This window comes from Anastrepha ludens, chromosome 2, assembly GCF_028408465.1.
Source record: "Anastrepha ludens isolate Willacy chromosome 2, idAnaLude1.1, whole genome shotgun sequence".
Taxonomy (NCBI): Eukaryota; Metazoa; Arthropoda; class Insecta; order Diptera; family Tephritidae; genus Anastrepha; species Anastrepha ludens.
In genome coordinates, this window is record NC_071498.1 from 163,714,407 (window position 1) to 163,742,284 (window position 27,878).

At 36.8% G+C, this 27,878-nt stretch overlaps 1 protein-coding gene across 1 annotated transcript; it reads right to left on the reverse strand.

Annotated features, from left to right (window-relative positions):
* Positions 1-737: 737 nt before the first annotated feature.
* Positions 738-26,445, reverse strand: LOC128855733 (doublesex- and mab-3-related transcription factor A2). Its single transcript, XM_054090887.1, has 4 exons — positions 26,241-26,445; positions 11,646-11,747; positions 10,688-11,027; positions 738-1,705 (listed from the first exon to the last, which is right to left on the reverse strand). Exons 1-4 carry the CDS (start codon positions 26,385-26,387, stop codon positions 738-740), a joined length of 1,557 nt encoding a protein of 518 aa, XP_053946862.1. The 5' UTR covers positions 26,388-26,445.
* Positions 26,446-27,878: the final 1,433 nt, after the last annotated feature.

Sequence of the window (27,878 nt, forward strand, 5' to 3'; positions counted from 1 at the left end):
TAAAAAAGGTGTGCTCGCCTAGGATCCCACACAATTTATAAAAAATCCAGGAAACGCGATTGGACAAAGTACTACAAAAATTGGTTTAAACGAACGCAAAAGTGTGTTGATCATCATGGAGAATAATAAAAAAATGTATAATTAAAAAAAGTAAAAAATTTAATAAAAAACAGTTAAATCATTTTCAACCCTCAATTCTAATTTTTCCATGGTTAATCCAGAAATATAAATAACCACCCTCGTATGAGCAAAGTTATGTAAATACTGTATACTGCATAAAGTTGTAGGTACCTCCATTTGTGTAAAAACATCAAGCCGCACACCACAAATAGGAGGAGGAGCTCGGCCAAAAACCCAATAAAGGGTTTAAAAAAATTAATAAAAATTTTAAATAAATACCAAAAATATTCTACTGAAAACTCGAAATATACAATATATGCAGAAATTTTACTCACAATTACTTCATTTTTTTTCAATAAGCTATTGCACATAGCTACCAACTAAAAACAAATACATTTTCCTGCAAAAAATCACACGGGAATAGCAAAATTTTTGGTGTCCGCATTTTCATGTTCGCAACTGTTTGTTGATAATTTGCTATTTACAAAGAAAAAATATGCACAATCACTCCTCTAAAATTACGCAAAGTACAAGGAAGAAATCTCCATTTCCCGCTAAGCATACGGCCTGAACATGCAACGTGCCACGTCCAAACGACTCACTGTCCAACAAGTTTTTCAATCTTGCGAATCGCCGGCGTTGCTATTGCGATCCATCGACGTACCACCATTTGACTCTGCCTGATCGATAACATCGGGTGGCAGCACGCCGGGCAGATAAGCAGCACCAGCGTAGGGCCCGGCAAGGAAACGCTTCGCATGCGCCTGCATGAAGGGCGGGTAACGATGTGTAGGCGAACCAAAAACTGCGGCGGGTGGCACTAGCGGCGAGAAGGCCGACTTTAGCGGGAAGGGCGGCGATGGCGGCACATTGGGGGGCGATGCTGCGGCCGATGCAGCAGCTGCTGCCACCGCCGCTGAGGCGAGCGCCTGCGTCATATCCTCGCCGGAGAGCATTGCCTCCATGGCTTGGAGTACATCGCCGCGATAACGCGCCAGCAGCTGCTCAACATCACTGCGACGACGATTGGGAAATACGCGTAGCAGTACATCGACGGGTGAACGTTGTTGCTGTTGTGTCGCCTGCATTTGCTGCTGAACCATAGCTAGTGGCAGCGCATGTTGCTGTTGTTGCTGCTGCTGTGTGTGATGTTGATGTTGATGATGCTGATGCTGGTGCTGATGATGTTGTGCATGTGGTGAATGTTGATTGTGTGGATGTACACCGACGGCAGCAGCGGCGGCGGCAGCAGGCATGGCAGCAGCAAGGAACTGCGGGTGGTGATATGGAATGAAACCTTGTGCTGCGCCATTATTGAAAGTGCGCAGCAAATGTAAGTTGTCAGTGGGCGTGTTTGGCGGCGATGTTGAATCTTCCTTTTTCAGACTGAGATTTTCGGGTGTTGCTTCATCGGGCGCAGAGTCAACATCGAGATCGGACTCGGGTGAGCTGGGTGGTCCGGTGCGTGTGGGTGATAGATTGCCGCTGTCATTGTAGTTGCGACCCTTCATGCGGGGACTGCTGGGCGAGGACTCAGAACCGGTGTCTTGATCGGTCTCGTTAGAGAGACGGGCACGCTTAGAGCCTATGGGGTGGAGAGAAAATAAAAGAAATCTAAATAAGTAAATAAATGATTTTTCTGTAAAAAAAACAGATTAAAAAAGACAGATTTTTAATTTGTGTGGACTTTTACATCGAGAGGCTACGTTACACCCCGTGTTTGAGCTGTGGATGAAGGCGTAAAATGAGTATAAAGGGGGCAAAATAATCGATTCACATATATATAAGGTTGTCAAAAAAGTCTTGCGGTATTTCCGCAAGCTTGTCTTGGCAAGCGCGTAGTTCTAGTTGTATTCGTCGCATCGGTTCACGCTAGAGCTTTTTGGAAAGCTCTTTTCACGTGCTAACACGTGTTTGATTAATTGTTGTTTGCTCTTAGTCGTTCGTGAGTTATAGCGTCGCAAACATGGAGCAAAATAAAGAGAAAATACGGCATATTTTACAGTACTACTACGATAAAGGCAAAAATGCATCTCATGCTGCCAATAAAATTTGTGCAGTTTATGGACCCGATACAGTTTCCATTTCCACCGCACAACGATGGTTTCAGAGGTGATCGAAGATGCGCCACGGTCCGGAAGGCCTGTCGTCGAAAATTGCTATAAAAGTCATGAGTCATCAAACCGTTATAAACCATTTGAAGAAGTTTGGATTCAAAAAGAAGCTCGATGTATGGGTGCCACACGACTTGACGCAAAAAAACATTTTTGCTCGTATGGATGCATGCGAATCGCTTCTGAATCGCACCAAAATCGACCCGTTTTTGAAGCGGATGGTGACTGGCGATGAAAAGTGGGTCACTTACGACAACGTGAAGCGCAAACGGTCGTGGTCGAAAAACGGTGGCCAAGCCTGGATTGACGGCCAGTAAGGTTCTTCTGTGTGTTTGGTGGGATTAGCAGGGAATCATCCACTATGAGCTGCTCGCCTATGGCCAAACGCTCAATTCGGACCTGTGCTGCCAACAACTGGACCGCTTGAATGCAGCACTCATGCAGAAGAGGACATCTTTGATCAACAGAGGCCGAATTTTCTTCCATCAGGACAACGCCAGGCCACACACATCTTTGGTGATGCGCCAGAAGCTCCGGGAGCTCGGATGGGAGGTTATTTTGCATCCACCGTATAGTCCGGATCTCGCACCAAGTGATTACCACCTATTTCTGTCCATGGCGAACGAGCTTGGTAGTCGGAAGTTGTCCACAAGAGAGTCCTGTGAAAATTGGCTCTCCGAGTTTTTTGACAATAGGGAAGCGAGCTTCTATAAGAGGGGCATTATGAAGTTGGCATCTCATTGGGAACTCGTCATCGAACAAAACGGCGCATATTTGACTTAAATCGCATTATTATAACCAATTTTATGAACAATTGAAAATTCAATAAAAATACCGCAAGACTTTTTTGACAACCTTATATATATTATATTTTTTTTTTTTGGTGGGTGAGGAAGTGTTCAAAATGCCTTCGCACTTACAGCGACCGTCGTCTACTGCATCGTGTGGTATGGCCATTAAAACGATCCCTCCTCTCCTTTTGGGACAACCAAAATTCTAGCTGCTATGAAAACAGCAGGGCATGCGCTGACAATCAACACCCTTAGTAGCGAATAAGTTTTTATAAGTAAATATAGAATCAGGTGGTCATAAAAGCAGATATCGTTTTTTGGTATAAAGAAACCTAAGAAGGATTGGTAAGGTCTCGAATCGTACGCTTTTATTGAGTTCCGAGACGCAGAAACGGCAACTAAAGGGCTGACGAAATACACAAGGAAGAACTCCATATCTACTGAACGTATCGGAACTAGCAGCCAAGACTCATTAAAATTCTATTACCTGTCAAAAGAAAGGGCTCAAGACTTATGTTTGCGCAACTGAATAAAAGTGCTGATATCAGCTGAGTAAAACGTGGTTTTGTTTGTGCTCTTGGGTATTCGTTTTTTTTTTTGTGAAATTTGCCAAGTGTTGCTGATTTGCCGGTGTGTGTCGTCTCCCAGTTGTTCCTGTTGCTGACATATCTACGTGTTGATTCACCTGACCATATCAGCTTTTTTTTCACGAATATTTTAAAAGGTGCATACAAGTGTCATCAACAAAAAAAAGTACAACAAGAAAACTTGTATCGCCCCTGAAAATTCCTCTCACACCTACATCAGTTATGTTGGAGAGTATGGTAGCAAAAATGGAAGAGCTGAGAGACTCAATCATCTAACAATTGACTGCAGTAATGGTTACATTAGAAGAGAGGGTAATGCAGAAGATTGGCGAGCAGGCTGCTGAAAGGGCGAATTTCAACCTAACAATAACGGGCACTGAGAAAAGAGTGACTGCTGTTGAGAGCAGATTCATATATGTTTTGGTTCTTCGCAGTAAACTAGCCCCTGCTTAGCCTCAGCTCGGTGCTCTTGAAAGCAGCGCAGTTTCAGCAGCTGTAATTATTAACGGGATCCTAGCAACTAATGAGTGTTTGCCAGAAGTCTTCCGGAAGATTTGTGATGCAGTTCAGCACGAACCTCCGCCTTTGCATGTTGCTTTTAGGCTGTGCAGTGCAAATTGCAGTGCATAGTGCAAAAGCAACAACAACTGCCCTATTGTTAATAAGCTGTTCTCTGATTTTCTCTGATCGCAATCAGCTCTTAATACTGCTGTATTTCGGAAATCCAAAAAGAGATCGCTTGCGCCCTCTCTGATGTTGGGTTACCGGTATACGGTTCACAAGAATGATAGAAAGAAGATTGCGCCCATCAGAGAGTGCGTGACGTCACGTTTTTCCGAGTTGTGAGGTATTGCCAACAATTTGCTCTTCGCAATAAATTTAGTGCTTTTTTATAACGAAAATTTCGAATTTTCGTGTTTGTTTCTTTTTTTAATTAAAAACTAACGAAATTTCAGTTAAAAAAAAAACTGTATTTTTATATAAAAGAAGGTCAAAAAAGGCCACTCTTAGAAGATTTTACTGCTAATGAAATTTTTTTGATTCTTATAAAATTTGATATTTTGAAAGTGTGAATTTACTTTTTTTCTCCTTTTAAGGTTATGCAAGAATATTAAATGTCCCTCTTTCAACTCTTCTTAAGATTGAAAACCTTTTTACACATTTTAAAAGGCGTTTGAATTTACTGAATGCAGATTAAAGCCATCATTTCTTCCGGCCGTCAATCTTTAGTGGGGCATAGGGCATTAACAGGTGTATTCGTTGTAAAAATAAGCCACAAAATACCAGAAAATACTAAAGAAACCATACTGACATTTTTACAAAAAGAGTACCTTATCTAGTTACATAACCTCAAATTTAATATAGCAAATAAGTCGTTCCCTTAACAAAAGAGGTGAGACCTAACAAAAAACAAACTCATAAATTAAATTTTACATAAACATAACACATTTATTAAAAATTATTTCTAAAGACAATTTGTCACGCATACAAAGTTCTTTAAGTAATTCAATAAAAATTTGGTATTTTATTTTCTTTAAGGGGGCACTTTAGTGCGTTTTTATATCCAAAGCTAGGCAGCACTGCAGTAGCGAGAGAGAGATTTGACTGCTGAAAGCAGAAGAACACCAACAACACCGGCAATCGAGGGCAGTGCCACCAGATGTTAAAAAAAGTAAAGCTAAATAAAACTGAATGAATTATTTCACTAATTATTACAAAATTATAAACATTACATTTTAATTAAAATAGGCTAGAAAAATGTCATGAAGAAAGAACTAAAACTCCGAGACTAAATAGCAAAAAAAATGCTAAATCAAGCTACGAAAATGGTAACCTGGCCATACTGGTGCTAAAATTACGTAACTCGTTGTCAAACTCGCTGAGAGCAAAATAACGGGTCCACGATAGGCGCCATTATTCATTATTCTTTCCATCATGGGTTCAATTATTGTGCATGAGAGCCTGCCGAAAATGATACATGAAGTAATTTCGTATGTCATTCTCTATCCGTGGCAAAATGTTTGGCCGGCTGAAACCAACTGGGGGAGAAGACATAAGAGGACTTACTTTGTATTTGCTCAGTACTCGGTAGAGTTAGACTGAGGCTATCAAGTCAAGAACAGCTAAAAAGTTTGGTATTAACCATCGACAAATTCATCAAAAGGACGGTAGTGTTCGCTGGTATCGTTCATGGTTCTGAAAATTAAGATTCACCAGTCGCGACTGACTATAGACCTGCCGGCTCACGTAACCACTCACATTGCTCGCTATTTGCAACGCTTTTTTACTTTACCTCCAATTTTCTACTTCGATTCGAATTGATTTTAGGTCTTTGAAGTCCTAATACTTAACTTTACAAAATCCCATCATTAGACTACAGAAAAGCTTACATTTTCTAAGCCATGACACCACTTACAAAAACAAATTTGCATAAACCATAAAAGGTATTACAAATACAGAATCATTTCCTTTCTCTCCAACAGCCTCAGCAATCAAATTTTCACGATTTTCTTTAACGCATACCTTGGCAACTATTTTGAGCAGACATCTGATACTGCTTTGGTGTAGAAGTACAAACAAAGAGCGTAAAAAAATTGAAATATGTTCTGTTGTGCCCTTCTGGTTAGCAAAAGAAAGTATCAAATTGAATAACAGAAAAAATTTAATCACGGGAACTGTAAACATTGAAATCTGTGCAGGGATGCAAGGCACACACACACACACACACACAAGCTCACACGGCACACACATCTCGTATAACGCAACGCATAGCCAAAGATGGAAAGCAGGCAGGTGTTGGTCGCTTGGAAACGCGCAGAGTATTGATAAAAAAAAATAGCAAACGTCATTTGATATCTTCTACATTTACCTAAACAATTTTTTATTTGTCTTCATAAGTTTTTTTTTTTGCTTCAATTGTTATTTTTGTGACTTTCTGCTGAAGGACTGAGGATGTGTAATTTAATTAAGTCATTCCGAGCGATGCATGAACGACCGGTGATTGGCAGGTGGGGAATTATTTTTTTTAGTATTTTTTTTTTGTAATTTGGTAATTGTGAAGGGTATTTCAAAAGTGACGCGTAGATGCCACTGGTACCTTTCCATGTATGTCAGCTTTCAAATTTATAAGTAAAAAGATGTACAATTTTACGCGATAGAACAGTGCGTTAAAGTTTTTGAAACTTATTATGAAAATCTAGCCTAGGTGCGTGAAGTACAGACGCTTCATCTAACCTATTATGAAAATAATCAACCTCGTTCTTACAACCGCGCAAGAGAGCGCCACCAAAAAACACTTGGAGAAGGTCGATGTTACGCGAATTAGCAGATGCCGACATCTCATGGGACGGTGCAAAAACAAGAGCACAGAATCGTGTAGGACGGAAGAGTCATGTCGAGGCCTTATGCTCCCGAGAGGAGTGAACAAATAAAAAAAAAGAGATCGACATATCGCAAAATTCGTTCGTGATTTTTTGGTGGCAATAAACGCCCAAATGAGTTGTTGGAAAAATTTGAAGAAACTATTTCAGTCAAGTATAGAAAAAGAGAGAGAGAAATAGAACGTTGCTGCCGTAGCGCAAAGTGTTGCTCAATAATCTTCAACGTCGACGTTCTCAACAATTAGGCATTGCGTGAATCGTTTGTTTGGCGGAAATTAGTCTGTAGAGGCGCTCCTGGTGGACACTCAAGTGATGTCATATTTCACGTGTAATTGTTAAGGGGGAACACCACTGTGATTAAAAAAAAAAATTGAGATTTTTTTTGCATTTTTTTTAAGTAAATATAGTCAAAAATATGTAAAAAAATGTAACTTAAAATCTTCGAAATTGACGAAGTTATACCCAATACAATAAGCGCAGGTAGTTAGTTACAACGACCAATAAAAACTTTAAACGCGTTTTTCTTATAACGACTTTTCTGAACACGGTGGCCTCGATTTCTCGGAGACTTATGAACCGATTTCAATTTTTTTTTTAATTTTTGTACATGTATTGGCTACAGTCGTTTTTAAAAATTCCAAAACTTAATATTTTTTCAAGCCTTTCGAAAACAAAAAAGTGTAAAAACACGAACTCATTTTTCAAACCTACACCGTTTTCTCAAACAAAAAAAAAAAAAAACAAATAAAACAAACCGCCACGTACGGTGATAGCCATTGATGTATAAATTAAGCATTTTTTTGGGGTTTTTGCTTTCAGATGATTTTTCACCGCTGTATCGCCACCAGGGTGCATCAATTTTTTATGACGTCATTGCATTAATATTAATAAAAATTGTAATTTTTAATATTTTATAATAAAAATTTGTATCGGTATAGTTGAATATATGTTAAATAAATTATAATTTGTCCGATCCTCAAGTAATCATCCCTATTTATAAAAAAAAAATCCTAGAAAATCACTAAATTTGCACGCGTGGTGTTCCCCCTTAAACGCCATATTTTGAATAAAAATAGTCAATCCTAAAAGAATCTAAATTCTTACATGTTTTATTTTAAAACAACATGTAGACGCGTCTTTTGAAAGACCCTTTATTAGAGTAGAAATGAGTTCTTCGGGTTTACTTTTACATTTTTTTTTTGCCCACAAAGGATTATTAATAAGGGTGCGACATTCTCTTATTGCCTCTGTGGCACAAAATGGATCGCTTACCGCTTGCACAACGTTCCGAAATATTGAAAAATGTCTTCTTTTAATTGTGATGTCATTTTGACAGTCACAAGTTAATTAATACTTCACATATCAATTTGACTTATGGTTAATTGGATTGTTAAAGGGTTATATACCTTGTGTTGGACTAAAACGTCGAACATTTTTTTATGGCATCTTCTAAAAGTACATCATCTTAAAAATATAAATTCAAAAAATCATAAAGATCGGAGCACTAGAACGAAAGTTTCAGACCGTGGAAGCGCGCGACCTTTCTTGAAACGAGAAGTGTACGCAAAACTTTAGGTGTATCTCGAAGTCGTTAGGTATCTCGAAGTCGTGTTTTTTTTAAATTACCGTCGCGGTAATCATTATTCATCAAAAACTATTTGACCGATTTCCATAAACTTTTTTTTTTAATAATTCGAAGTTACAACCTCGTGAATCTGAACGGTTCACTTTTTATAAGTATTTTTCATAGTTCGCTGGAATTAACTTTTTTTTGTTTAATTTTTCAACCCCTCAAAAATCGTTTTTTGGTGCGAAGCGATTTTCATATCCAGAAAAATTTTTTTGGGTAAATAAACCGTTCAAATTCACTAAAAATCATTTTTCCACAATAATCATTTAATTTTTTTGATTTCAGTTAAGCTGCTCATGCGCTACCGTGATCACTGCAAGCCTCTTCTAAAAGACGGTGTTTCGGCGGACAATAAATAAAAACATTTTTTAAAATAAAACACCAAAATGTATTCTTTGAGAGTTACCCTTCACTATAATATACGCCTCATTTGAATAAAAGTTCTAATATTCATTCTAATATTCATATTTTCGGGCTCACAAGGTATATAGCCCTTTAATTTTTTTGGCAAGCACCGTTATGACAAAAAGTATATATGCACTCAGCAGCAAAACTGAGCGTGCAAACTATTTTCCTTAGAATTTATGAACATACGGGTGGGGCATATAGCGTTTGATTTTTGAACCACCTATTTTTTTAGGCTATATGTTTGCGCGTCTTGATGGACATAAATGGAGGGATCTGCAGTTTCAAGCCGACTCCGAAAACCAGATATAATATTTTTTATGAGGAGCTTTTCCATGGCAGAAATACACTCGGAGGCTTGCCATTGCTCCAATGACAGAAATGCAAACGGAGGTTGTCCATTGCCTGCCGAGGGGCGAAAGCTATAGAAAAAACTTTTTCTTAATTTTGGTCTTTCACCGACATTCCGACCTACGTTCTCTCCGATTTCCGAATGATAGTCACTCACCAACCCATTAGACTACGGCGGCCGCTGAGCAACTTTGTTATCTATATTTTAGACTTTAATTTTTAACGTACTGTGGTTAAAATGGGATGTCCCATTTAGTTTTTCTGCCTGGTCTTTATGGATGTGGGAGCTTTAAATAAATTGCTTTGGTTTTCTAAAAGTTGCTCTTGCTATATTAGCTTTACAGTAGTTCTTTAACCCTAGAGTGCCAACCAAAGTGTCATAGCGGTCTGATTATTTAAATTCGAATACGTCTTTAGTATGCGGCAACATCTTCTAGGTTGCTTTCTCAATTGACTTGCTTTTGTATGTTTAAAATTTATTTTTTTACAATTTTATTTAAACTGTTGACTTTATTAAAACTGCGGATTATTGCACAATGCGGTACCTAAGCCTACAGCGCAGGGTTTCAAGATTGAATCTTTCCTTGCTGATATGATTGACTGAATAACTTAGTAGCAGGCCTCCGTTTCAAGCTAGTAAAGCTTCGAATGTAGTTCTGTTATAAAAAAATGCGCTCTAGGAAATCTTATGCATATATGTACAAATAAATTTATATTAAGTTATGTTTTTCTTAGCTTAGTACAACTGCGCTGCAAAAATGGGTTAGACTCCGTTAAACGAAATGTGCAAATTTTCTGACCTTCTTTGTCAACTCATACAAAAGAGCCAACAAACAAACCTCCACACTTTGCCAAATTTTGCCACAATTCGTATTTCATGTGTAGGTAAAACCTCTTAAGGCAGCACACCCACACTCATTGCTTGCACCAACTCACTCACACACACACACACACACATGCACGTGCATACATTCGCCTACTCGAATAAGCACTCATTGCATCGCTGCACTTCCGTCTACGCACACTGAGCGTTCAAGCGTTTTCATTATTTCAAATAAACGTTTGCTGTAATTTTTCCGCACTCTTAACGGTGTTCTTGCGCGGAAGTCGCCAAAGTGCGCGCAAACACACTTCACCGCTTAAGTACAACAATAGCAGCAACATAGAACAGCAAGCAGAACAACAAAGTGTCTCAAAATGTGCAACATTGCACGCCATTCACTACAATTTTCTCCTGCCACCTCTCCATCTTTTTCCCCCTCATCATCGTTCACACTCTTTACGAGTATGTCTTCACAACGCAACTCACCTGGACTCTCCACTTCGGTGCTGCGATCAGGCGAATAGCCCATCGAAAGACGTTCCGAAGAGCGCATTCGCACATCTGTATCTGATTCATTGCCATTGTATTGCATGCGTTGACCGTTGCTGGTGTCCAAGCCGTCGCTGGGCGGTGAGGGAATGCCGGGATGAAAGGCTGCGGCGGCATTTGTCAACGGCGGCGGAGGGCTGTGTTGATTTGGTGGAACGCCACCGCCGCCGCCTCCGCCTTCAACACCATTCTGTTGCCCAGGTGGCACATTAGTGTAGAGTAGACCCAATTCGCGTGCCTCGTTCTCCTCTTGCGCTTGTTGGCGACGCAGCGCGACCTGAAGTAGAGCGTAGAGAAGGAGAAGCAGAATAGTTGAGATTTTAGGTTTATTTGATTGTGATGAAGAAATATGAGAAGGTATATAGGTTGAGATTAATAGAGAGCTAAGCTACATACATAGATTCACACCCATGGGCAGGGCACAGAACGGCGCGAGACAGCACAGAAAATGAGAGACATTTTGCTACGTTATTTATTTGGCATACTCTCAAGCGCATGCAGGTATTTCCAAAGTGAAGAAACATTAAAGAAACTCATCGAATTGGAGATTTGTGCTCGACCAAATAAATACTTTTTGTTTTTTTCTTATTTGTATTATCTGGTAATTTAAAAGTGAAGTAGAATTTCCTTAAAATCTTTAATGCTTTAAAATTATATTTTAACTATTTAAAAAAAAAAAATTTAATATTTTCTTTACTTAGTTTAAGATTTTTTATTATTAATTTCGGTTTTTTCCATTTCTTGTATGCTTCCTTTGCACTCCGCTGCCGCTGAGTGCGAATTATGATTTTCTTTTTTAATTTTGTTGTTACATTTCATTTACTTGATAGCAGTTTCTAAAGTATTGTAACGCATCGTTCCGTGCTGTTAGTTGTGAATCGACCTTAATGCGTACCTGTGCGGCCATGACGCGTTGTCGTTCGGCAATCAAAGTGCATTTCGCACAAACACAATCTCGCCAACGGCAATAACGTTTATGTCCTTTCAGGGCGCTAACCTGTGGGAGGAAAAATAAAATTAGTAATGACTTTAAGTAAAAAATTTGTATTTACAAGTATACGTATATTTTTGTATTATTATTTTTTATATATCCTATCTACATTTTGAAATCTATGAGATTATATTTTTTAGTATCTGTGAAATCAATAACTTTAACGTGAAATTTTTGAAAATTCTTAAAACTTACTATATACCTCACAGAAATAAATATTTGTGCAAGGGTATTTTCAAATGAAAAACTATAAAGAAGCAAAGAAAGGTTCATCCAATAATTTTAATATATATTTAGGAAAAAATAGAGACAAAAAATTATACAACAAAAATTCAACTTGACTAAACTTATTAAATTAAAAAAGATATTAAAATAACTTCATATGAAATAAGTATATGTGCATTGGCCTTTCGTTGCACTTTTTTTCAACGTTTTTATAACTTTCGATTTTCTAATAATTAATAAGTTTTCCATTTTGAAAAAGGACATCATTTATATGTTTAGGCATAGAGTCTGCCAAGTTTTGAAGAGTGGAATCACTTATCTTGTCCCACTCTTCAACTAAAGTACCTTTCAAGTCTCTGATTGTCTCAAACTGCCGACCAGTTTTATAAATAAGGGCCAACAATATTCCCCAGAGGTCCTCAATTGGGTTTAAATCGGCACTTAGTGCCACCCAATCCAGAAAAGTCCTTAGTTAAACGAGCCGTATGGATTGGGGTGCTGTCTTGCTGAAAACCCCAGTCGTCTCCGTATATGTTTCCTGCAAATTCAATAAGAACATCCTCTAATATTTCAACATAGAATTCTGCGTTGGTTCTTGACGGAATAAAACAAATTGGAGACTTTCCCCAATGCGGCCCAAATCATCAAAGACCCGCCACCGTGGTTCCGCTTATGGAACGTTTACCATGGTTGCCTAAGATCCCACCAATGTTTCTGGCAGCCATCTGGATCTCCTAAGTTGAACTATTTTTCGTCCGAAAACACAAGGTTTCGGAATTCGTTAGTCCAAAATTTATATATTCTGCCAAATGCTAAACGAGACTTAATGTGGCGTGATAATAGTCTTGGTACCGGCTCCCGCAAACAATATTCAAGTGTTCCGTCCTCAACCAAAATTTGATGTATTCGCCTATCGGTGACTTTAAGACTTCAATGGTGTTTGATTTACTTGCAAGACATTTCTTTTTGAGCAGCCAGACGTCGAATTTCTCGTTTGCATCTGCTGTCGATGTTAGTTGGCCTGCCGCTTCGTTTGAGTTAACCATATCTTTCTGGATTTTTAAGAAAGTTGCTGATGGTATTTTTATGCCGATGCACTCTAGTAGCAATATCATGAATACTTTTGCCACTTCCGCTTAGCCCTTAATCAGACCACGCTCTTCATCGGATAAATGTGACATTCTACAGATTAACCCATCAATAATTCAATTAATCTTTGTTCAAAAGAAGTAATCTATTTTACTTACATTTTTCTTTATGGTACCAATGCAAATAACACAAATTTGTAATAACGGTACCAAGAATAATGACTAAAGAAGAACTTCGCAAGCGAATAGGTAAATTGGACTGCAAATACAAACTTTGGCATACCGAACAAAAATGCACCGTTACTATCAAGAAAGATAACGGTATACAAAACTTTGCACACATACTTATTTCTGTGAGGTAAGTTCTGGATGGATAGTCGCAACTTTAAGACCGCTACAGTCAACATATTATTTTTTATTTTCATTATATTTGTTTGTTTGTCTTTGAATGGATACTTTCTTACAGACTATGTTAAGTTAATGTAGAATAGTTTAGTAATTACTAAGAAGAAAAAAAACAATTTATGGTGGTTGTCTTAAATGCCATACGGCCATGTAAAGTCAGTACCAGAAGAATTGAAAAACAAATTTTAATCTACACATGCCGTAGAAATCGAAAAATTCAGCCCGTAAATAGTACTCGAAAGCCAATTTTCAAGGTTTCCTACTGTCAAAGTTTCTATTAGGAATATTAAATAGAATTTTACCCAAAAGGGAACGGCAATCAATAGTATCAGTAACGATACGAATAGTAAATGAGCACGAGAGAATAGATCGTCTGCTATCAAGTGCTTCTAAGTCAACCAATAAACAGCGAAAGCGATACGATGGTACGGGCTCAGAAAAGTTTAAAGACCGAAGGGCAAAACTAAGAAAAACTTTCTGAGCTCTCTGAATACGGTACCTATTTGGTACGGTCTCCAAATAACAGCGGCATACACAAAACTCGATCTAACAAAAGCACAGCACAATGTTTTGAGAGCGTGTGGGTTTGTAAATGTAGAACAATTTCGGCGTACGAATGGCCGTCCTAGGGCATGGTTAACGTGATTAGTGAAATTCTGCTTAGCCCTCTCGCCCCTCGGCAGACAATGGCAAGCCTCCGAGTGTATTTCTGCCATGAAAAAGCTTCTCATAAAAAATATCTGCCGTTCAGAGTTGGCTTAAAACTGTGGATCCCACCATTTGTGAAACAACATCAAGACGCACACCACAAAAACCCAGGAAAGGGTTTAAGCGCCAATTATATATATGTTTAGGCATAGATATAGTATACGATGCAAAGAACCCTATTGGTATATGTTTAAATGCGTCTTTCTTCTTCAAGATATAAAAGCGGAGGAAGTAAAACGTTTATTCAATATTGTGCATATATAGGTAAATAAGAAAAGCTTAACAAAAAAGAATTTATAATAACTAGAATACACGTTGACTATTTAAGAGTTGCCATCTCAACACTCCTCCTCAACGTGGATACTGTTTTACAAAAATTATTCAAAATTCATTAATTTCATGAAATTATAATGTTTGTTCCTGGCTAAATTCTTCGTTAAAATATCAGCCAGCATTTCGTCTGTAGGACAATATCTCAGCTCAACTTCCTTCCTCTGTACGGCTTCGCGAATGTGATGGAATTTGATGTCAATAAGTTTGCTACGTTTATGATAAACAGGATTTTGCGCCAATTTCATAGCGCCTTGGTTATCGATATACAGCTCTACAGGCTCGTTTTGACCAATTCCAAGTTCAACCAACAATCGCCTCATATATATAGCCTCTTTTGTTGCATCTGATGCAGCCATATATTCTGCCTCTGTGCTGCTGAGTGCAACCGTATGTTGCTTTCTCGACTCCCAAGATATTGGACAATCGCCGTAGAAAAACATGAACCCAGTATACGACTTCCGGTCCAACACGTTTTTCATTTCTACAGTGCCAGCCAAATACTTAAGAATATGTTTCAGTTTGCAAAAATGCTCTACATGAGGGTTACAATTACGCTGCGCCATTTTTGACACTGAATGCAGTATATCAGGACGCGTTGTAATGGCCAGATACATAAGAGCACCAATAAGGGACTGATAATCCGTTTGATTTGCCTTCTCGCAATCATCTGCACAATCGACTTGATATCCCTTCTCTAATGGAACCGATACAGCTTTAAAATTTTTCATACCATACTGTGACAACATTTCACGTATGTACTGTGCTTGACAAATAGTCATCTCGCCTGTTTCTCCATCGCGACTAAACTCAATTCCCAAAAAGTGTTGTAACATACTTTTATCGCTTACCTCGAATAGTTCTGCCAGTTGTAGTTTTATTTTAATCACCACTGCCTTGTCTCTGCACCCTATGATCAGGTCATCAACATACACCAGCACCAACGTAAGCTGCTCGTTGAAATTTGCCTTGTATAAGCAGGGCTCATTTTCGCATGCAGTAAAACCAATGCGCGTTAACACACCATCAAGCTTGCTATTCCACTCTTTGCCACTTTGCTTTAACCCATATATGGCCTTATGGAGTTTCAAAACTTTTTGCGATGACTCGCCCTCGACGAAATGTTGCGGTTGCTGCATGTAGATCGTGTCTTGAAGCTCACTGTTTAAATATGCTGAATTCACATCTATTTGATGAAGATGCATTTCATGTTGCACTGCTAATGCCAACATAAGTCGAATAGTAGAATATCTTGCAACCGGTGAGAATACTTCTTTGTAATCAATTCCATAACGCTGATTACAACCTTTCGCCACAAGACGTGCTTTGTAGCGCACAATGTTGCCGTGTTCGTCTTTCTTTAATGCAAACACCCATTTACATGGAATGGCTGTGCCATCAGCTGGCAAATCTGTCACTGACCAGGTATTGTTTTTCTTAAGCGCGAAATATTCGTCTTCCATTGCTTTTTCCCATTTTCTACTATTTTTAGAAGTTAGCGCTTCTTCAACCATGCTGTATAATTCGTTGAATTGATCTTTCGGTCTGCTTACCTTGCACTTGCGCGGAAGTTTGGGTCTGCCTTGTTCGATTTTCACTTCTCTCTCTGCTTGCTCTTCGCTCATCTGATGCGCGCTTGAATCGCTATCGATGTCACTGTTTGGTGTATCATAAGCATCTTCATGCTTACTTTGCTGCAAAGTGTCTATCTCTTTCTCCCAATTCAGTAGCACTAAATCTACCCCTTCTTCAGGTTTGTCGCCATCAAAACATTTATTAAAAGCAGTTTCGTCAAACAAAACGTCTCGGTGCTCAATAACTTTATGACTCTTTTTATCATATAAGCGATAAGCTTTTGCTGTTGTTGAGTAACCAACCATAATGTACTGCCTACCTTTGGCCTCGAATTTGGACTTCTTATGTGACTTGTCTAATGCAACTGCAATAGAACCAAACGTGCGAAAGTGCTTTACAGTGGGCTTTTTGTTCCACCACACTTCGTACGGAGTTTTGTCTCCCAGCTTATTTGATGTGCATCTATTCCTGATATATGCTGCCGTATTTATAGCTTCAGCCCACAAACATTGAATAACACCAGCATGCACCATCATCGATCGCGCCATCTCGACCAGTGTGCGATTTGCGCGTTCCGCCACTCCATTTTGCTGCGGAGTATATGCCACTGTCAACTGCCTTGTTATACCGTATGTTTGAAGATATGCGTCGAATTCTGCATTGACGTACTCGCGACCGTTGTCAGACCTGATCGCCTTGATTTTATGTCCAGTTTGAAGTTCCACTTGTGCTTTAAATATCTTGAAATATTTAAAAACTTCATTCTTTGCTTTCATGAAGTACACAAAAATACGTCGTGATAAGTCATCAATGAAGGTAACGAAATATTTTGAGCCACCTACTGAATTAGTTCGGAAGGGTCCACACACATCTGAGTGTACAAGTTGTAGCAAATCCTTTGTTTTTGTACTAGACTCATCAGGAAACGGTAGTACATGAATTTTGCTTAGCATGCAAGTTCTGCACTTTCCTGTATCGCCACGACTGTTTACTTGCATATCGCGCACTATATTTCGACGACTTAGCTCCCGCAAACTTTTGAAGTTTAGGTGTCCCATTCGGTTATGCCATGCTATGTCACTATTGCATGCTGCAAATGCTTTTTCTGCGCTATTTCTTAACACAAAAAGGCTATCTTTTCTATCGGCTTGTAAAAGTACTTCGCCTGATCTGTCGTTTATTGTGGCTTTGCTCGAGTCGAATATCACTGTATACCCTTTCTCTACAGCTTTGCTTACAGAAATAAAATTTGCTTGCAGTTCTGGTGAATACAACACATCTTTCATTTCGATTCCACGACGAATCACAATATCTCCTTTGCCTATTGCTTTTATATAGTTGTCTCCAGCAAGTGCAATCTGCTCGTCGTGTTTATCCAAACGCGTGAACATGCGGCGGTCGTTACACATATGTGATGTCGCGCCACTGTCGATATACCATGCTATCTCTTTCCAACTTTTGACTTCAGCAGCACTCAGCATCGCTAGTCCTTTGTTCTTATTGTTCTGTTTCTTCTCACACTGATTTGCATAATGCCCCTTCTCACCACAAACGAAGCAATTTCCTTTGAATTCTTTTCGCTCCTTTTTGAAGTTGTTGCCGAACTTTTTCTTTTTCACGCTTTTCGCTGTAAACGCATGCTCACCTGTTGCTACTTCGCTCTCGTTGTTCTCATTTCTCCTTTTGCCTTCTTCCAGAACTTTCTGCTTCAAAATGGTGAAATTGGGTAGGGAGTCCCTTGTTTCAATAGCCACCACGAAGTTCTCGAATTCTTTGGGCAAACTGGATAAAAGCATAATGGAAAGCAACTCCTCCTGAATTTCTATACCCGTTTCAGCCAGCTTTTCTGAAATTTCTGTGAAATCATTAATATGTTGCACCACATTGCCATCTTGCGCCATGGTCAAATTCAGCAGTCTCTTGTAAAGCGAAACCTTTTGCAACGGCCCTTTCGGATGATGCACCTCCTGCAGTTTCACCCACGCATCTCTAGAAGATTTGCACTTCTTTACATGTGCCAATTGCGGCGACTTAACACATAAAAAAATTGTTGCTAGCGCTTTTTCATCGTCGGCTTCAAACTTCAATTTGTCCTCTGCATTCTCATGGGTCAACTTCCCAGACACCATCTTCCAGTAGCCTCCATGGATGAGCACACTCCTCATCTGCACTTCCCAGGAATCATAGTTTCTGTCATCTAATTTGTCGATTTGAAGACTAGGTACACTCATCTTGAGTCCTTACCTCACAAAAATTTTTTTTTCTTCAAAAGCGCAAAATCGAAAGGCCCTGGGCCCATAACCTGTTTAAATGCGTCTTTCTTCTTCAAGATATAAAAGCGGAGTAAGTAAAACGTTTATTCAATATTGTGCATATATAGGTAAATAAGAAAAGCTTAACAAAAAAGAATTTATAATAACTAGAATACACGTTGACTATTTAAGAGTTGCCATCTCAACAGTATATATTATATACCTACAGGCTTTTTTACTTTTTACACATTTTTTAGCACATTTTGCTTTTATTTTAACTTTAAAATTAAAAATAGCTCCATCAATTTTTAAGCTATTCTTCTCGAATTTTGCACAGAACTGTATCATTATATTACAATATCAGTTATTTCTGAAAATCATTAAGGTCGGAACACTTAAAAATATGTTGAAAAGTTCTTCCTAAGAGAAATTTTCAAATATTGTTATCTCGAATGCTGAAGCTAATTTGACAAAACAGGGAACGACATTGAATTTAGAAGGCCTCAATTTTAGAAACCGGCCTTTGCTCAGAAGAAAGGCTAAAATCCCAAAGTAAAACATTAAACATGAGAGTTACGCAATATATAGAAACTAATTTGTAATAAATTCAATTCTTGCAGTTTTTTGTATGGAGACAGCCTAATAAAATGTAATTATTGATAAATCAATATTAAGGAACAACAAGTTCTGTGTTTTTTTAACGCTTGCGAACTTAAAATGATAATACAAAACAGACATATTGTTGGAATGAATTTTTGTTTACTATATTCCTGGTGGACAATTTCATGGCATTTATTTTGTCAATATGAAATCCAGCATATGTCCGCTGTTGCTGCGAGTCGATCAGTCCAATTTTTGACTACTAATAAATCTAAATATGCCCACCACAGGTAACGGTTTGGGCCGCTGTAACTGCAGATGGGCGCTCTCCAATCGTTTTAAGAGCCTGGCGTTAAGGTAAATGCGAAATATTATCGGGTATTCTGGAGGTTGCTTTGAAGCCGTGGGCATTTCGGTGACAGGCCAGGGACGTTTCAACAGGGCTCGGCACCGTCTCATAAAGCTCCAGTGAACCAAAAATGGCTAAAAAACAACGTTCCTAACTTCATAACGTCCACACAATGGCTCTTAAATTCACCAGACGCGGATCCGATAGATTATATTCTTTTGGCCATTTTGGAGAGCAAAGTCCGAACTAAAGATAAAAGATTCACCAGTCTCTAGGCGCTGAAAAAAGCTATTAACCGCGAGGGGGTCAAATAACTGCAATCCACATTCGGGCAGCTTGCGATTCGTTTCTGGACCGTCTCGAGGCATAGTCCAAGCAAAAGTAAGTGGATTTTTAATTTTGTATTACTCGTATTTTAACAAATTTTTTATTTTTAATTGAATAAAAGTAAATTTCCAAACTAAATTTATAGCGTTTTTAATTGGTTACACTTCGAGTGCTGGAGCCTGTATAGGCACGTAAGCTAAGATCCTTGCTTAAAACTTCGAATAGACACTTCATTCAACGCACAGATTTTTTCAAAGTAAATTTCAACACTTGCCAAACCTTGTCCTTGGCAAGAACTTGTAAAATCTTACTGAACAGAAATGTTAACAAAGTTTGCCATTCTCAGCTGTCAAACCATAATTATCGATATCGATAGTTCTCGTGAACGGGAATGAATGAGCAACTAGCTCTGGAAACGCAGTCGATGTGGGAACACTTAACCTCGTACAAAACTTCGTCAAAATTATGCTACAGACTTCGAATACCAAAACTACAAATTTAATTTTATCACTTTCAAGAAAAGACTGCAAAATATTGGTTGAAGTACTGGAGGGGCACTGTCTCGCTACTGACTGATGTGCTCTTTGCAGAACTCAAAAAATGTGCATGGGATCAACATATTTTTCATCCTTGAAGGATAATGCTGACAAAAGACTGAAGGGCTTGTTAAAACTCGCGAAGACGTATAGTAAAAATTACATAAAACGATATCTTTGACTCCAAATACATAGCATTGGCAACACAATGGACCCAACCAAAACTACCTGACATAATAAGAATTTCTAGCAAACTTTTGGGTATGCAATTTTATGGGCCATTCAATTTTAGTACAATGAAGTGTAAGTTTGAAGACGCTTAAAACTCGCGTTGATTTTTGACAATTTTTTTTTTGGTGCGATGTGAGAATTTTCTTCCATATAAAGGGCATACTCGGAAGTCTTTCATTTCTTGAATAGGGTTAGAAATTCTTGAAGATTTGCTAAGCACATATCGAAATCATATTGGAATATAATTGTTTAATTAAAACAAAAAAGCTTCAATTAAAAACCGAAGAACTAAGTCATTCTTTAAAGTCAATACAAGGTAGAAAAACACTAACAATGCATATAAGAGTACATAAGGAAATAAATAAATAGTTTGGTATAATTCCGTGGTCACAAACCACAAATAACCGCTCAAGTCAAAAGGCATTTTTTAGAAAAAAATTACTCAAAGATTTAATTTTTATTACAAAAAAAATAATAATAATTAGTGTACAGTAAAAATTCAGTTCATAAATTAGGAAAAAAAATTAATTTTACAAGTCTTACTAAATCAGTGTATTAAACAGAAGCAATTAAGTTAGCCAATATGCTTGTATTTCAAAATTAAATTCTTTTTTATTTTAAAAAGCTTACATGATAATAAATTTTTGGGTAAACAGAAACAAACGCAGCGCTAGCAGCAGAGGCTTTCGGTTGATATTAGTAAATATTTCAAAGCATTCTACGGGAGTTGAAGGTTTCATGTGCATTCGAGTAAGTCGATGTTGATTTATTAGTAGTTTGTTAGTTCTAATATCTACTTAGGCGGTCTTATAATACGTTCAACAATAACTAGATTATCCACTTTTTCGAGCTTAACTCCCAACACGCAATTAAAAAGCGAGATTAGAGATACACAATTTCTATCCCGAAATCCCAGATTATAAAAATACTTGTTGCTGTACAACAATGGGTTTCCTGTGTTATCGATAATTATTTATTTATTTAATATATGGAAAATAACAATAAATTATTATTTTACAATAAAAAAAAGGAGCACTAGCTGCCAGGGCTTACGGCTCAGTCACAATATTAGTATTGCAAATGTGAGGAGAAACGCAAAGTAAAAACTAAATGAAATGGATGCTGGCAAAGAAAATAGGTTTGTGGACACAATTCTGATACAATTTTTGTTAGATATTATTAATCATGCAGACATATTACAGAAAAAATCCTGTGCCCATAGACGGTTTGTGTCCCATAATAATTGAATAAACAAAAAACAGTAAAATATTCCACCAAATCAATTTCTATTGAGAAAAACCTTTCAAAGCAATTTTAATTTAAGCAAATTAAAATTAATTTCAATTAAAAATTTTTTTTTCCAAAATTTTGAAATATAATATTTTTTTTTTTCATTTTTTTTTTTTTAATTTACAAAAAAATTGTGTTCAGCAACAATACTGAGAACTTATTGAGACTATTTAACCGCTGCGTACCCTAATTTTACTTATGTTTATTTTTTTGAATTGATACCCCCAAGACATTATTCAATACTCGATCTAGAGAATTCGTGCAATAAATTTACGTATTAAATTTGCTCCTGACTAAATATACGTCCCAACAATAGTTTTTTTTCAAAACTAATCTTTTATAAAACCAAATTATTTAAAATTTTGTTCAAAAAAATTTGAAATTGAAAGAGGAAGGTATGCCGTTAATAGTGGAAAATAGCATGAGGCAAATAACCACCAAGACCACGCTTACAGGACAATATCCTTTTCATGAAATTTTCCATAACCGAATTGCAAAGTGGCTGCCCTATGTCCTTGATGGCCTCACGAATTCTATCTTTGAGGTCTTGAATCGATCCTGTGCTGTTGGCGTAGATCTTCTCTTTGAAGTGGCCCCAAAGAAAAAAGTGACAAGGTGTTAAATCAGAAGATCTCGGTGGCCAATTGTGATCACCTATTCGAGAGATAACACGATCCGGAAACTTTTCCCGTAAAATATCAATGGTTTCGTTGCTTGTGTGGCACATTTAGATAAATGTTGGCTGTTTATTTATTTACATTCTAATTTCAATTATTTTTTTATAAAAATATAGTTCATTGTAAAGGGTGGTTAAACTTCAAGAGCCACACCTAAACGTTAACGACACCGTTGGACTTCTTTCTTTGAGGTTATTTGAAAGAAAAGGTGTACGTCGATATGCCAGCAACAATTCAAGAGCTAAATGATGAGATAATTCGGCACATTAACCGCATAGAACCTCAATTATGCCTCAGCTTCATCGACAATTTGGACCATCGGATGGAGGTGTGCCGCCGAGGCCACGGCAGCCATTTGGCCGATATTTTGTTCCATACGTAATTGAATCATACCAGGATTATCATAATTAGGAAAAGTGACAATAACTTCTTAAAAAAAATTTATTTTATTCCAAATCTACACCGGCTTGAAACTTAACCACCACATAGATACGTTCCCAAAGAATTCGTGTAAGAAGAGAATGAGGCGCAAATTAAAGTTTCCGGCTTTGTATAAAATTTGTAAAAATTCGGCAAATTTTCAGCAAAATGTCATACTTTTAAATCAGAGTTTTAAGAAGAATTTCAGGTATGCAGTTTTATAGAGCACTGAAATTTAATAAAGTTCAAGTTTTAAGTAGGTCAAAAGTCATACAGATTTTTGAGAATTTTTTTCGGCCGCGGTCTTATGCATTTTCTCCATTTACCACATTTTTTATATAGTAAATAGAAGTTTGGGGGAAAAGAAATCCATTATTTATTGATAGATGGCTGTAGTGATTGATAAATTAAAGTATAGATCAAAAAGTTTAAAGTTTATGCTCATTGTTAAGGTAACATTTCACACTAAAAAATTCTTTTGCTGTTTTTTTTTTGCTCCAGTTAGTTATGAGTTGCAGGGTGGAGTTACATAATAATAAATTTATTTTTCCCCAAACTAATATATAGGAGAAATAGAAAGTAGGTTAAAGTTCTTTTACGAAAGCAGTAACCTACTTAAAGCAAGAACTGATTGCAATTTTTTAATAAAGTGCATAACCCGAAAAATTTTTTTAGATTTGTTTAATTTTTTTTTTTTTTAATATAAACTATAAATTTTTGTCGAAAATTTGTTGGCTAAAAAATAAAACTGATTAAAATTTTTTAATAAGTGCATAACTCGAATAATTTTATTTAGACTTGTTTAGTTTTTTTTTTTTTTTTCAATTGTAGTTTATAAATTTTTTGTCGAAAACTGGGGTGCTAAAAACTAAAACTGATTAAAATTTTTTAAAAAAGTGCACAACTTGAATAATTTTATTTAGACTTGTTTCATTTTTTTTTTTAATATAAACTAAAAATTTTTGTCGAAGCTTTGGGTGCTTAAAACTTAAAATGATTGCAATGTTTTTAATAAAGTGCATAACTCGAATAATTTTATTAAGACTTGTTTCATTTTTGTTTTTTCAATATAAACTACAATTTTTGACGAAAATTTTTGGGCTAAAAAATAAAACTGATTGAAATTTTTTAATAAAGTGCATAACTCGAAAAATTTATTTAGATTTGTTTAATTTTTTTTTAATATAAACTACAAATTTTTGTCGAAAACTGGGGTGCTAAAACATAAAACTGATTGAAATTTTTTAATAAAGTGCATAACCCGAAGCATTTATTTAGATTGGTTTGATTTTTTTTTTTTAACGTAAACTACAAATTTTTGTCGAAGCTTTGGGTGCTAAAAAATTAAAATGATTGCAATGTTTCTAATAAAGTGCATAACTCGAATAATTTTATTAAGACTTGTTTCATTTTTTTTGTTTTTCAATATAAACTACAATTTTTGAAGAAAATTTGTGGGCTCAAAAAAAAACTGATTGAAATTTTTTAATAAAGTGCATAACTCGAAAAATTTATTTAGATTTGTTTAATTTTTTTTTAATATAAACTACAAATTTTTGTTGAAAACTGGGGTGCTAAAACATAAAACTGATTGAAATTTTTTAATAAAGTGCATAACCCGAAGAATTTATTTAGATTGGTTTGATTTTTTTTTTTTAACGTAAACTACAAATTTTTGTCGAAGCTTTGGGTGCTAAAAAATTAAAATGATTGCAATGTTTTTAATAAAGTGCATAACTCGAATCATTTTATTTAGATTTGTTTGATTTTTTTTAATATAAATTAAACATTTTTGTGAAAAATTTGGGCGCCTAATCGGAAAAATTTTATTTAGGTTTGTTTGATATTTTTTTTAAATTTAAGCAAAAAATTTTTGTCGAAAAGTATGGTTGTCATAAAATAAAACGCATAATTAAGGGGTTTGTTTAAAAACAAAAAAAAATTGTGGTGAAGGTGGGTTTATACAAGATGATGCCACTTGAGCAACAACAACATTTGTATTTAAGAATTTTGAGGGTCCAAACAAATGTGAATAAATAAACAAAATAACAATAAAAATCCGTAAAACTTCCTAAAAATTCAACATAAAAATTCCTTTCATACTCAAAATACCAAATCGCAAGAAAAAACAAATAAGTTGCCCTACCGATATCACCTTGTACAGCAACGCCTTGGTTATACGGTTATTTATTTATTTTTATTTATTTAGTTTTATTTATTTATTTATTTATTAAGCCAAAAATTCTTATAGGCTAAGTGGAAAACAGAACAAAACAGAAAGCACAATTAAACTACTTCTAATAAATATTGAAAGATTTTAATAGCTGATCTTTTGAAAATATAAAATCTATCTCAACAAATTTTAGAGAATTTATTAAACTCAATTAAGGTTCTAGTAATAGGAGTATTCTGTACATTAAGGTATTTTGTAAGAGCAACATCGAAGAACTCCGACCTACGCAGAGCTCTGACGGGAATATTAAAGAAAATTCTCTCAAGATGCATCGTACACTCAAAAGCACTACGGATTAAGTCAAAAATGAAAGATAAAGATAGGATTATTCTCCTGCTCGGAAATGATTTTAAGTTGATCAATAAGCAACGCGCTTCATATGTACGGATAGGATCCAAAAAGCGTAAAGTACGCAACGAGAAATGTAAGAAGACTTTCTGGCAGCATGGCACGTACAGGTATAATACGAAGGCCAAATGAAGGATGCATACTCCAGTTTGGAGCGCACAAACGCCGTATACAAAAGCTTCAGCGTATGAGGGTCGGAGAAATCGGAGCTGTGACGCCTAACAAAAGCGAGCATGGCGTAAGATCTGGCAAATAATTAAATTTGTATAACTAGTAAAAGTAGGATGCGAATCAAATATGACAAATGCCTTTTGTTAGCATTGCCAACTTTAGAAACCCGAAGAGAAATTGCAACGGCAATATTTATAAGGGACATAGCGATGAATCGTATCAAATGCCACTTCTAACTGTAGCTAATTTACTGCTTACTGAATCCTTTTAATTGTCCTACTCGTAACCTTAGACTCTGCACTATGTTCCATTTACCTTATCACAAGACCCATTTTAGTCATAATGAACCACTTACACGTTGATCAGACAATCCAACCAATTTTGTAAAAATTTAGCGAATTCTCCAACTCACGAGAGACTTTCAAGTCAAAACTTAAGCTGGAGATACACTTTTTGAATTGTGACTAATGCATCTCACCGAATTCTATTATATATAAGCTTTAGTATTTGTTATCTATTTGAGTTGTACTTTAATTAAAGAAACAATGAAAAAGTAAATAAAAAAAGAATAAATAAAAATACTTAATTTGAATTTGCTAATCAAAACTTGTCACTAGGCTAACAAGGCTTGACTTTCAGGCGTTTTTAACCATCATATCCATTATGCTATAAATTTATTATAAATCATTGTCTAGTTTATAATTCTAATCTACAAAATGGTATAAAGCACCCACCACTCCGTGATTGCGGCAACGCGCACACTTCGGTGTCCGCTGGTAGCGCTCGGAGGCGGCGCGTAGAAAAAAGGCGGGCGGCAAAGCACCTAGAACCGGATGTTGAGACATTAAGTTTTGCATGTCCACGCTGCTGGGTAGGCTCATGTTTTTCCGCCGACGGCTGAGCAATTCCAAAGCGTTTGCAACGGCAATTTTTATACGAATTTCGAACTATTTACTAACGATTTACTGCGTTTTTGAAAAACTTTTAACAAGACATTATTTTATGAAAAACTGTTTACGCATTTCGTTCACTGTTCGCTGCAGCAATTGCTGGTTTACGTTTGGTTTAGTTATTTAAAAAATAAAGATGTTTTTGTTTTTGAGTTTTGAAGCCCTTTCTTCACTTCAACATTCACATTTATGTTTGCATTGTTCAGTTTCTTTGTTTTCTCTTTTGTTCTATTAAATCACTTTGAATTTTTAATCGCTCACAAAGAACTACCCTTTACAATTCCGGTTTGTTGCATATCTCCGCGCGCTAACACCTTTTCAACGTTGTTACACGACGGATACTCAGTTGAAACTGAATCAACTTTGCCAAGCACCGTCAAAGCCCCCAGTCATCGAGTCCATCAGCAGCCAGCCAGCTTACCAACCAACCAAGCAATCGCTGAGCCTTGCAGGCAAGCACTCAGTCAACCAGTCAGTCCGCCGCCGCCATTCATACATACACACACACACCCGTACGCATGCACACAGTTACATTTAGCCAAAGGCAATGAAATGCAACACATACAACAATTGAATGCGTGCGTGCGAGTGAGCGAGCGAGCATTTGAATTAAGCGTTCGTGGCGAGGGTTGAAACTGAAACCGCTTACTCCTACCCTAAATTGTGGTCTCTGAAGTTTCTTTGATAGTTACTCTGCAACAACCACCGCAACAGTAGCAGCAGCAACAACAAAGCGCAGCAGTAACAACATAAATTGAGCAATGGCAACAGCAACAGCAAAGGCAATACGACAGAAATAGCAGCAACGTTGGCATGGCATGGCATGACAATTCTGCTAGCACAGCTGGCTGGCAGGCTGGCGGCGGGACGCGTAATTAAAAAAGTTTCCAAATTCGATTTTTTGGGTACTGTATACAAAGTTGCTCACTCACTCGGCTGCGTCGCTGACGTCGCGCTTGCCTTGCATTTCACATATTTACATTTGCATGTAAAAACCCCGCACTATACAGTTACACTCACACATATACATATATAGCTAAGTATATGAGTAGATATGTAAATGGAAGAGTGATCATTTTTAACGTTGTTGCCTCTTATTTTCGTCGACGTTGGCGTTGTGGCACTGCATTTTATTTGTTCACCCTACAGCCATTCGATGAGGCTGTAAACTGAATAGCAATTAATTGAGATAGAATTTTCTAATTGAGAAAGCGAATCAGAAACACACAATTTATTAGATGGACATGAAAAATATTTCCCGCACAATTTTAAGGGGTTATACAAGGTGGCGCAAAAGTAACCTTGCGATATTTTTTGGCTGTAATTAAAAAAAAAAATGAAAAACTTTGATTCATCTTGTGGATTATTTTTATTTGGTCTTGTAATTTTTTTTGCATCAAGTCGGGAATATGATGTCATGTA

What these genes read in the sequence shown, in the direction of transcription:
- LOC128855733 (XM_054090887.1), bottom strand. Translation starts at nt 26,387, where the DNA reads ATGAGCCTACCCAGCAGCGTGGACATGCAAAACTTAATGTCTCAACAT. An exon ending in AACGCGTCATGGCCGCACAG is followed by an intron (nt 11,028 to 11,645) that starts GTACGCATTAAG and finishes GCTCTACTTCAG; the next exon opens with GTCGCGCTGCGTCGCCAACA. An exon ending in CACCGAAGTGGAGAGTCCAG is followed by an intron (nt 1,706 to 10,687) that starts GTGAGTTGCGTT and finishes TCCACCCCATAG; the next exon opens with GCTCTAAGCGTGCCCGTCTC.